This window comes from Blennius ocellaris, assembly GCF_963422515.1.
Source record: "Blennius ocellaris genome assembly, chromosome: 4".
NCBI lineage: Eukaryota > Metazoa > Chordata > Actinopteri > Blenniiformes > Blenniidae > Blennius > Blennius ocellaris.
Genome location: NC_137653.1, coordinates 3,396,011 through 3,408,123, shown reverse-complemented (window position 1 = coordinate 3,408,123; position 12,113 = coordinate 3,396,011). Strand labels below are relative to the sequence as shown.

The 12,113-nt window shown below is 46.2% G+C and overlaps 1 protein-coding gene across 1 annotated transcript; it reads right to left on the bottom strand.

Annotated features, from left to right (window-relative positions):
- Positions 1-2,374: 2,374 nt before the first annotated feature.
- ccdc66 (coiled-coil domain containing 66) lies at positions 2,375-7,773 on the bottom strand. Its single transcript, XM_080495365.1, has 15 exons — positions 7,689-7,773; positions 7,102-7,151; positions 6,639-6,731; positions 6,099-6,233; positions 5,832-6,007; positions 5,515-5,599; positions 5,181-5,399; positions 4,784-4,841; positions 4,542-4,613; positions 4,207-4,444; positions 3,693-3,897; positions 3,544-3,596; positions 2,880-3,055; positions 2,675-2,790; positions 2,375-2,572 (listed from the first exon to the last, which is right to left on the bottom strand). Exons 1-15 carry the CDS (start codon positions 7,756-7,758, stop codon positions 2,471-2,473), a joined length of 1,848 nt encoding a protein of 615 aa, XP_080351491.1. The 5' UTR covers positions 7,759-7,773; the 3' UTR covers positions 2,375-2,470.
- Positions 7,774-12,113: the final 4,340 nt, after the last annotated feature.

Genomic DNA, 12,113 nt, shown 5'->3' with positions numbered 1-12,113 from the left:
GATGACGCACGAGGAGCTGAGGGAGTGCTTCGCTCAGTTTGGGGAGGTGGAGAGCGTTTCTCTGCACCTGAGACACGTAGAGTAAGTCTGCATTTGTTTTGTTTTTTTTACAAGTCTTCAGTCTATTGAAGCTCAGTGTTAAAAAAAACAACCTGTCGTCTTCAGTTCTTACAGACGCGACTTCGGCTTTGTGACCTACTACAACGCGGACGACGCTTTTGCAGCCGTCGATTACGGCGACAAGCTGCGGCGTCCCGACGGGCTGCCGTTCAACGTCAACTTCGGCAGAAGAGCGCAGTTCTTTCCTTCTTCGCCCTATTTGGATTTAGGTGAGACGTTCTACCTGCTGCCCTGCAGAGTGACCCTAGCAGTCTTTGAAACTCATTTCTCCGACCGAGGCTCCGTTTTTACACCACGACGCTTCGGGTCCTTTTTAACGCTTTTGTTTCATGTTGGGCCACTAGAGGATGCTGTTTGTGTTTTATAATGAAACCACACTTGCACAGAGAGCAATAGGCTATAAAGATAGAAGAAGGAGCCCAAAGCATTAGTTGGTTGATGAAGTTTGTTACATACTTAGAAAGAATTGAAAGGCTCAACAGACATAACATTTGCAGAAGTGATTTATTTAACCGTGTCTGAGAAACTAACATATATTCTGGGTTGATCTTTGTCACCGTGGGCTTCGATGTTCATTTAAACATGACGATCCTTTTATTACCATCTGTCTTGTCACTCTGCTGCACCACCGACGAACCGCCTCCATCTCCCATAAACAATCCCTTTCCACAGACGCCAACAGAGCGGGAGGGTCGTCACAAGACGGGTTCGATGACCTGGACTTCGATTCGTTGCTCCAACAGGCCCAGAGAAGACTGAAGACGCAGCGGAGAAAAAGATGCACCAAAGAGGCAAACGGCGCCGGGGCTCTTGGACTGAATCTTTGGACGGGATGAGCCACTGAGAGTTGGAAATAGTAAACAGTATTTCTTCTGTCTTAAACGTGTTAGTGAGTACTTCTCCTTCGCTGAGATAATCTACCTCAAGTCAGGTGCGGCACATCAAGATGCCGATTAGACAGCGTGATTATTGCACAGGTCTGCCGCAGGCCACGTTTACACGTACCCAGTTTTCTTTTTTGTTTTCTGATATTTCCCCCTACTTTGAAAAAAACAAAATCTTCATTTACACTTGACCCACATATACAGCCGGTGCAGTGCTGCTCTGAGCATGCCAAACCTGTAGGGGGCAGTGTAGCAAGAAGCATGAAGCCATGATAGCCAATCAGCAACACTTGACTTTCTGTTATATATATTGTTTCCACACTGAAGAATCCTCCAGATTGTTGCTCTTTGCTCTCCTCAGTGAAGAGGTCGCTCCGTACTGAGCACACAGAAGGGAGGCGACCTGACCGGCAAACGGGCTCTATGAACACCTCAGAGTCGTTTTCAAACTATCAACAGAAGCAATGCATCGTTTACTCGTTGGTGTACATGATCATAGCACATTTGGCGAAAAATAACCTACCTTATATGATGTTTTAGATGCAAGTCTTCCCAGTAGTTCTCCGTTGAAATGAATGCGATTTCGCTGGAACAGGAAGTGCGTTTCAAACGGAAGTGTGGGACAGAAGTAAAAGTGGGCGGGGCGGAATAAGGTCAACACTGCACACAGAAGGTAATAATCCCAGAAAAGTTGGAGCGCCTGCAGGAATTGGTAACTTCAGGCTTGATCAACTGTTGCTGCAGAACTGCTTTAAGTAAAATGACCTTTTTTCTATCCTCTGTGTACCTTTGTGTCATTTTAAGCTCTTTGTTGGACTTAAACTACTGGAATTGTGATTAAAAAAAAAAATGGAAAAATTCTAAAAGGTTTGACTGGTAGTGTGACGAGAGAAGACATGAGGTGAACTGTAACGATCAAGTTGCCTTTAAAAAAACAAAAATAGAAATAATGCCATTCTGAGACACTTTAAAATATTTATTAAGCATTGCAATAAATTAATGGAAATGGGGGGGGGGAGGAGGAACATTCACGTTTATTCAAGTTGATTCTGTTAAAACTTCACGTTCAATGTGGAGGAACCCTGGTTCGATTCCCTGCTGTAACAGGGACGATATCTAGTGTTTAAAGGAGTCCGTTAATATTTACTGTGGTGAAGAAAAAAACTTCTCCTTTGACTTCTGTAAACTGTTTGAATACCTGCGTGGCGTCTGAGATAAAAGTGCATTAAAGAAAGAAGATGATTCCGTTCGAGCAGAACCACGCAGCCCAGCCCTCTGATAATTCTGACTGTCGGTTTATTCATCTGGTAAAAGACGGCGATCTTTCTCGCCACTAGAGGCAGTGTGCTCGTCAACGATTTGATGGAAGCCTTGTGTTGAGTCACTTCCTGTCTCGGCCTTCGCCAACACATTTTGGCATGCCGATCACTTCCTGTAAAAAAAAAAAAAAAAAACTGTCGGGGAGGTCACATGTAGTGCGTCGTCGGGGGCGACCAGTGCTCGTTGTCATGGCGCCTCAGTAGAGGATTGAGATCCGTCTCCAGCTCCCTTTGTTTCTGCAGTAGACCCTGAACAAACACACACACACACATATTTGGCCCAAGCATTTTCATAAAGTTGCATTTTCAGTGCGTCGAGTCTCTCCAGCAGGCATGACGGTCGTCGTTCACCTGTCTCAGCTGTGCGAGGCCTCTCAGGATCTCCTGCTGCCGCGGGGTGTACGGGGCGCTCCGGAGCAGCTCGGGGTGCAGCAGGGGGTCCGGATGTGAGCGAGCAGGAGGAGAACCTGGGCCAGAGGGAAAGAACATTTCCATCGAGAACAGTGCAGACTGCGTGTTCTGAACGGCGAAGTGTGTGTGTGTGTGTGTGTCTGACCTGAGTGTGTCAGTGGTGGGGGGGTGTCTGCAGGCTCCAGGGGGTCCAGGTTGAAGACTTCGTCGGTCCGAATGTACGGGACAAACTCCAGGAGAGGAGGCGGGGCGGAGGAGGAGGAGGAGGCCTGCTGACCGTGAACCTTGTGTCTGACTGCAGAGGCCGGAGGAGAGCGCCCCCTGAAGGACGAGTAAAAATGTTGCGCAGAGCTGCAGGTGTGACTCATAAGGAACAATGGAGCTTTATAGATGAAGAAAGAGGACTATGGGAGCCGTGTGGCAAAAAAAACAACCTCATGGGAAAGACTGAGCCTGAAAACTAAAAATATTCTCTTGGGAGTTGGTGGTTTTATTTTGACAGTCATTGTAAAAACATTCCAACTTGGTGGTCTGTCTATTACACCAATATCCATTAGGATACTCCCATTGTTAATGTTTCTAGCGTATGTGTGGTTTCAATACCAAAAAAACGCAACAGCACCAGCTAGTGGCCCAATATGAGAACTACAGTTTTCTGCCAGGAAACAGACCTTGTTTTCAAAATGTAGAGGTGTAAACACTAAACTTCTCTGAAACGAAAACGAGATGGGTCTAGGTCTTGGTTTCCCCAGCGGCTGCATGAAGCTGGAATCAATGTTGTGAAAAGTTTTGACGTCAGCGCTGCTCACCTTTCACACCGAGCGGCTGCCGACTGGTTCTGTCGCCTGGAATCGGCTTCATTCTGAAACGACGAGAGTCAAACGGCTGAAAGGACGGAAACAAACTCCCACCGTCGTGGGGGAAAAGGAAAGAGGAGACATGGAGACACTCCTGGTACCTTCCTGGGCGGGCTGGAGCCGAGCCGGAGCTCCTGGTGCTGAGGAGGAGGAGGAAGAGGAGGAGGGGGGGGGTCGGTCCTGGAGGGGCAGGTCCTCTCCTGCAGCGTGAGCAGCTCGGCCTGCCTCTTCAGCCGGCTCTCCTGGCGGTTCCTCTGCAGGGTGACCGGGTAACGCTCCGAGGCGGGAACGAAGCGCCGGCTGGGCCTGGACCATCACCACGGCACAGAAACACACGTCAGACGTCCCTGAAGGTGTGAACGAATACGTGTCCGTCCAGTGATGGACTGATGACGTGTCCATGTTTAAACCTCCAAACCTCCAAACTGTCTCATCGGACGAAAACGAATAAGGCTGTAAAAGAAGCAGCAACTCTTGTCTGATGAAGTGCTTGAGCGTTTCCTTGATACTTTCTTTTTTTTTGACCCGAACAAAAATACAACAACAAAAAAAACCCCAACATTTTAATTAAGACATGTCATCTGGACATCAGAGGGATGGAGATGCTGGTTGTACCTCTGTGTGTTCCACTCCGGCCTCCTCTTGTCCATCCTGCTCTTCTCAACCCGGGCGAACGGCCGGTACGTCTCTCCTCCTGCTGCCACGCAGATGTTCTCCTTCCCCGTTCTCGCTGCTCGGCTGCGGCTGTTTGGAGGCCGAGGAGGAGCAGGAGGAGGAGGAGGCGCAGGAGACGGAGCAGGAGCAGGAGGCGGCTTGTGACGAGCGTCTGGAGTCCAAACTGTGTCTGTTGCTTCTTTGAACAAACAGCGAGAGAGAAGACGTGAAAATATGTTCTTGTTAACCATCTTGTAATGGATATTTTGGAAATGGCGACTCAGCAGTCATTTTACCCGTCTGTACTGCAGCGTCTCTGTGTGACGATGAACCTCCGCTTTCCCCCGAAGCATCGGTCCGTTTGTTACCTGGTCAACACAAGAAATTCATTTGCGATAAATGCCAATGACTTGTATGTACTGTAATACTCATCATAATGTAATATACCAGTTAGAATGCAGCACGACAATAGTTTTAAAGCACAAAGTGCAGTGGTACTGCAGTAGTTTTAAAGGAGTACTGCAGTAGCCGGACTCACCGTCGGGCTCCCGTGTCTCCTGCAGTCTCCGGTCTTTGTGGTTTTTCTCCGGCGGATCCTGATGAAACAAGTTTGTCATTAGAAAGCGGCTCAGTGGAGAAAATGCAGCGACGCCAAGTGTACCAGGACTGTCAAACTCTTAGTCAGCATATTTTCTGGACTATGAGTCACATTGGAGTCAAATCTGTCAAATAAAAAGGAAGGCGGCATGATCGAAAGAAATGAAATATGTAAAAGTTCTGTGGTGACACCTAGTGGTTGCAGGTGGTATGTTCTGTAGATTTTGACGTACAAGCTACATTGAATAGCCAAACAGCTAAAAACTGTGACCTGCACTCCAGAGAAGATAGTACTGCTTCCATAAAAGTAATCGGCCCGCTGAAAGTAGTGCGATTACTTGGTGCTGTGTTTTCCCCGGCAGCGTTGAAGAGGATGACGCTCGCGGCAGCTCTCCGGCCTTCTGCTTGTTCTTCTGCGCCTCCAGCTCGTACTGTTTCTGCAGCAGCGCCCTCTCCAGCGCCACCCGGTGGTCCTCCTCTTCCTCCTCCCTCCTCCTCCTCGCCTCCTCTCGCTCCCGCTGCCGCCGCCGCTCCTCCATCTGCGCCTCGATGGCTCGCTTGGGAGACAAAGTCCAGCAGGTTTTTGTATTGTTTGTTTGTTTTTTGTTCTGTCTCCAAAGAGCGGAGCGACTGGCAGTGTTTCTCCATCGGCGCTCTGCACCTCCACCTCACCTGCTGCTCCAGCTGCTTGAGCCTCCTCCTCTCCCGCTCCTCGATCTGGGCCGGATCCAGCAGGGAGGTCATCGTCCGCAGGTAGCTGCAGAGGAGAACCACCAGCTAAATACCCCACATCCCACTGAGACGTGAAATCAGTTTACCAGACACAGATTTTACTCTAATAAAACTCACATTATTTACTGAACTTGGTGAATACAACAATGTGATCAACGTGATAGAATCTGAGATGTGTGTGTCTCGTGTTCTCTGAATATCCTCGGCGAGTAAAAACCAGGCGTCTGAGCAGGATGCTCTCCGCCCTCCGTCCTCACCTGGTTCTGGAGGTGTGGCCCCCCGCCGTGTCCACGCTGGCCCCCCCGACGCTCTCCGCCTCCCAGACCAGCGACAGGCTGGAGGACGGCTCCCACTCCCCTCGCTCCGGCTGGACGGGCGGCCGCCGCTGCTGCATGGAGTCGAAGTGCGTGGCCCAGAGCTCCAGGTCCTCCGTCTGCAAGAGACGTCAGCAGGTAAACCACAGCGGGTGGGGGATGGGGGGGTCGGACCCCTGAATGCACCATCCCCCCTCTCCGGGGCCGCACCTGGTTCTGCTGCAGCTTCTCCTGCCTCCTGCGTTCGCTGGCCTCCACCCTCTGACGGTCCAGCTCCCCCAGCCAGTGCCTCCTCTGCTCCTCTCGGCGCTCCAGGCTCAGCACCTCCTCCATCGGGGTGACCTCCTGCAGAGAGACGGTACAGCTCATGCCAACACCGCACCGGCTCCGAGCGTGGAGGGAACCCTGGTTTGAGTCCCGGCTCCTCCACACTCAAACTATTAAAGCTTTTGACCTGAATGTTCCTGCATGAAAATACACGTAGTTCTGGTTGACTTATTTTAAAGTACTTGGTGAATCCACGCGGTGGTGTAGTGGTTTACACCGTCACCACGGCGAGGATGTTTTACGGTTCAAATCTGCTCCTTTTTTTTTTTTTTTGTCATGAAAGAAGATTGGGAGTTTTTTTTAATCAAACACAAGTGGAGGGCCATCCACACGGAGTGAGGGACGTTTTTTTAATATTGGATAATCATTTTGGCCAGCGGAGCTGGGAAATGCTGCTCGGCGTGTCAGAGGTTGAGTTTTTACCCCGAGTTTGAGGCAGGATCTGATGGCTGCCGGCGGCTCTCGGTGACCCAGCGAGCTGTGAACCGAACCCAGACTGACGGCGTCGTCCTCCGCCTGAGACAAACACAAAAACCCAATCCATCCATTCGGGGGCGTCAATAGGCCAGAAGGCAACTCGGTGCTTTACGAAGAGTCAGAGAAATTACATTAAATTAGGAATATTAATGTTAACCTATTAGGATTATGAAAAACAACTTGTTGGTACAGAAATCCTTTAATTCAGATTTTTATTATCGTCTCATTTAGACTTCTGGCTTGATTTGATGTCCTGAGTGACACCGGAGTCAAGATGACCTCTGACCTTTAACCTTTTTGCAACTCCCCCCAAAAAAATCAATGAAGGGTCTGAATTATGTTCCTAGCAGGAGAAGGCTTTTATTTCCTACTAACTCTTTGTAGATGGGATGTTGGCTCAGTGTCGTACCTGCAGTCTGTCCGAGGCCGACCGCTGCCGTTTCTGGGCCACCTGCTCGTCTGCACACAGGAAGGGAAAAAAAAATATTACTTAATTTGTCATAAAAATAAAACTTTCCACTTCCACATCAAATGTAAACAAAGTAAGGTGATGAGTATTAACCCTTTAATCATGGATTCATCTCAAAACTAAAACAAAAAAAGAAAAGAAACTGACTTGGATGGTTAATTTTCCTTTTCTTGATTAAAAAAAATCAAGAAAACTGATGAATCCCAGAGAAAACTGCTCAAGACTGATAGAAATGATCCGAGTTGATCTAGAATCTGATCGACAGTATGGTTTGGAAAGCGAGAATCACTTCTGGAAATCTTTATTTTATCAGAGATCGTGTCACTGACACTTTTTTTTTAGCATGCTTATTTTAAATTTTTTGAAATTGTATATGTTTATTTGTTTATGTGTGTGTGTGTGTGTGTGTGTGTGTGTGTGTGTGTGTGTGTGTGTGTGTGTGTGTGTGTGTGTGTGTGTGTGTGTGTGTGTGTGTGTGTGTGTGTGTGTGTGTGTGTGTGTGTGTGTGTGTGTGTGCGCGCACATACCAAGGTCTTTTCTCCACTGAGCTTTCTTGGCGTCGATGGCCGCCTGGCTCTCAGACACTCGCTCTCCCATCCAACTGAAAACACATCCCGCTGACCTTGAAAAACACCAACATTTGCATTTAAATCCCATTTTCAACTCACTCGAATACGGTTTTCTTTCATGAACCTAAACACAAAATATAAAGAAATACGTTTGTCCGGAAATTCCTTCACTGTAACTTTATAAATCCTGTTATTTCTCTCTGAACTGACGCCGCATTTGTGATTAATATGCATTTGTGGAGTAGGATGAGTGACAGACTGGCAATTTAACAATGCTCATCCCACAAATGAACAGGATTTCTAATACGATAAGATTTGTTGCAACAGAGAACTAATCTACCAAACATGCATTTTCTTACTTTGGGTGTGGAGTTAATTAAAATGTCAGAAGTTGACCTTCCAAAAGCAAAAGCTGAATAATTAAAAAAAGATTTTTTACATATAAATCATTCAAACATATGAAAAACACTTTCAAATATCACCAACATTTAAAAACAAATATGGCAATTTTTTTTTTAGGAATAATACATTTTATTTATTTCTGGGTTTTTTTAAGGCTTTGGCCAAATAAAACTCCTTCAGAGTCACAAAAAGAAAAGAAAACATTCCAGCTGAACCTTCAGAGTCCGACGCCTTCATGGTGATGATAATTCAGCATTTATTCATGAAATTAAAGCCATTAAACTGCGATCTGCTCCTCACCTCCTGTCCTTTTCTTCTGAGCCATTAGTTGAAGTAGCCTCCTCTGCTGCTGGGTGCTTCTCCTCCTCCTCCTCCTCCTCCTCCTCCTTCTCCTCCTCCTTCACCCCTCCTCCTCCTCCTCCTCCTCCTCCACACTGAGAGTTGCTCTGACCTCCTACCACAGTCCTCCTGCCTGATCGTTCGCTCTCTCCTCCCCCCTGCAGGCCAGCCTCCTCCGCTGGCCGGTGGTCGACGGGGGTCTGGAGGACGTCGGCGGTCTGGAGGACGTCGGGGGTCTGGTGGACGTCGGGCATCTGGTGGACATTGAGGGTCTGGACGCCGTTGAGGATCTGCTGCAGCTGGTCATTGGTCAGTCGCACGATGCCGTCTTTCAGCTCCGGCGCTCCGTTGGCCGGCGTGTCCCTGACTCCCTCCTTCCCACCACTTTGGAGCGGTGCTGGTTTCCCATTGGCTCTCAGAGGTCTGAGGGTTGAGGAGCCGTGCTTGTGTTTGTCCGTCCTCAGCTTGGAAATACACAAAACTCAGAAGATGAGTTTCAGTCGGTGGGGAGTTGCTGATGTTTTCTCAGCAACTGGACTGAACGTACGGTTACCTTCGCCACGGCTTTGCTGCTGCTGGTTTTGTGGAGCTCGTGAGTCTTGATGGTGGCGGTGCTGCTCCGAGACTCAGTGTTGATGGTGAAGGAGGCAGCTGCTCCTCTTCCTCCTCCTCCTGCAGCCTTACTCCTGCCCTCTCTGTGACCTCCTCCTCCTCCTCCATCCGCACAGGACGGCTGCCTGGAGCCCAGGATGTGGGCGGCTCGGGGCCTAAAGGACACCTGCAGGGAAAATGAGCAAAAACAGACAATTTCAGGTTAATGGCTAACATTTAAGCACAATTGATGGCGGTTCAATTTCGCTTTTAACATACAAGGGAAGATTTCTGGGGTCTTGGCGTTATAAGATGGAGAAATAAGATCATCATATCAGCAAATTGTGCTGAGGACGGTTGCTATGGCGTTGGCAGGCCAGTGTTGTCAGATGAGGCGAGTTAGTTTGTGATTTCACTGTTTGTGAGCCGTTTTTTCTTTGGTAACTTAATGGAGATGTGGTTTTGCTGGGGGGGGGGGGGGGGGGTTTGTGATAATTTCATGATTCTAACTGGTTTCCTGGGAGGTCGTGATCTGAGCTGGATCGTGTTTGAACAAATGTTTTGTTTTGTTTTTTAAATTAATGCCGTGAGGTGATAAACAGAGAACCCTCCAGGCTGTCAAAAGATAAATAAACCTGTGGGGTAGCTCTAAAGTGCTTCTCGGTGTTTCTGGAGTAGCGCGCTCATCACATGGGACTGAAAACATAACAAGAGGACACGGGGTGAGTGGAACCTGCGTTATTGATGACACTGCAACATGCTCAGGTGCGTCTATGTATGGACGGGGAGAATCTTACCTTTGCTGGATTTTTCTCGCCACCTGCGGGGTGAAAAAGACAAAGTCACACAGCGAAACTGTGCTTTCATAAAGCATGAAGTAAATGTAGATAATATATAATAATATAATATATACATCATATATAATATATCATTTTTCCTGATAAAAGTGTGTACCAGACTTCAAGTCTTTTTCAGTTAATCACATACTTTTTGGTAAATAAATGCCCGTTTCGTTCATGTTTGAAATTCTAATTGAGAATTTCCACAGCATGAAGTAAACAAGTGAGTATATAGAAACATAATTCATAGCATTTTCCTGCCATCCCTCAGGCATCCATAAAGAAAGTAATGTGCTCCCCCAAAAAATGTAAACATATATTGTTGTTATAAACCTTAAACAGTCAAAAGTGACTTGTCTCAAGTTCATGGTCTGTTTAAGCAGAGAGAGTTCACAGGGAATAGAAATAACAGAAAAGCTGAAGAGTCTCACCATAACCGATAAAGGTAACCTTCGGTTTTCCATTTTCCAGCTCAAACAGGAGGCCGCTTCTGTTCACAGAACACAATTATTAAAAGAGCATGAGAAAAGAAATACAAACATTTCACTGCACACTACGCTTATACTATATTCTGAGCTATAAGAAGAATTGTAACACATTCTCAATTGAAATCAAGAAGCAAAAAACATACGTTTTCAAATAAAAAGTAACTAAGATTAATTTAGCAGTCAGTTGAGATCAATATTCAAATCAAGAAAAATCAGGCCCACAGTCCAACCTCAGAAAAGGTTCAATATTTAGATTTTGTCAAAAATAGACCCTCAGAATCTGGATGCAGTTGTTCACACCACATGTTTTTTCAAAGAGAACTATTCTTAAGGCTTAACATTTACTATACGATAATTACGCATCTTTTATTTATTTATTGCTTGTCGTTTGTTTTGTTTTTTTAAGCAATGTGGCTTTGCTCTCGAGGGTTTGTAGCTGAAATCATACAGTTACACCCACAAGTCATTATTTATGTCGCCTTTGGGTGATGGGCGCAAATAGTGGATCTCAAATAACGCAATTATTGGCTGATCGCGCAAATCGCCCCACACATTTACATTCATATCATAAGTTTGGACAGGAAATGATGATAAATGTGTTCAAGGATGAGCCTCTTGTTAGCCCTGTTAGCCCGGCTAGCCGCGCTGCACTCACCCGAGGTTCATACCGACGGAGGGCGGACACCGACACGGCGGCAGATGTACCGGCAGCTTGATAGAATAACAAAAGGACTGCTAGCACAAGATCGATCCCGTTATCGCCATGACTTAATCCAGCTCACACACTGACACACACACTTCCTCACTGTCACTGTGTACGTTCGTTGCTGGCGACGACCAAAAAGACCTCCAACGATTGGCCGATCTTTAAATGGTTGAACATTCTTGGCCAATCAAAAAGCTTTATTTAGGCATGACGTTTGCAATGATGCGTTCAAAGAGCCTGGGATTTGTAGCCGTTTATTTGAATTGAATGCACTACATTAGAAATGCTTTATTATTCCCAGAGGTAAATTCTTTTTCTAGCGTTGCTCCACAACACATAACAAATACAATAGAAATATCAATAATACAGAATAAAAATGAGATATATACGCATTTCTTGATAATGTGGAAAAAAATGAAATAAGGAAAATCAGACGTCTTTACTCACTTTATATAATTAATTTATTATACCACATTTAACTTACTGTGTGGAAATTTGGGTCTCGACCTGGAAAACTTATGCACAGCCACTGTTCATCTTACAAAAAAGGACTCTGAAAACCATATATAATATAAGATATAGAGATCCATCAAACCCACTATTTATTGAATGTATGTCACTAAGGTTAATGATATAGTTGATTATAATATTCTTCAGGTTTTGTATAAAGCCAATTTAAAAAAAAACATTGCCATGAACTATTCTCAAAAGTGTGTGATAAACACGCCCCAATTAGGAAACTCTGTGTGAGATCGATCAGGGCTCGGTTGCATAATGATTTGAGGCACGCTATGGAAGAAAGGGACCAATTGAGAAGAACTGCTGTTATGTCAGGTGACTCTGATGACTGGCAAGCTTATGGGTCATTGAGGAACAAAGAAACAAAAATGAATAGGCAGGAGAAAAAAACATTACTTTCAAAATAGGTTCAATGAATGTAGTAAAATTAGCAAACAAATATGGAAAACAACGAATGAACTTTTGGGCCGAAGCAAGGTGAGTAAATCGTCTTCATTCA

Coding starts and splice junctions, on each gene's coding strand:
- ccdc66 (XM_080495365.1), bottom strand. CDS start 7,758: ATGGGAGAGCGAGTGTCTGAGAGCCAGGCGGCCATCGACGCCAAGAAA. Junction 6,732..7,101: donor CGGCCTCGGACAGACTGCAG/GTACGACACTGA, acceptor TGTTTGTCTCAG/GCGGAGGACGACGCCGTCAG. Junction 3,898..4,206: donor CCGGAGTGGAACACACAGAG/GTACAACCAGCA, acceptor GTGATGGTCCAG/GCCCAGCCGGCGCTTCGTTC.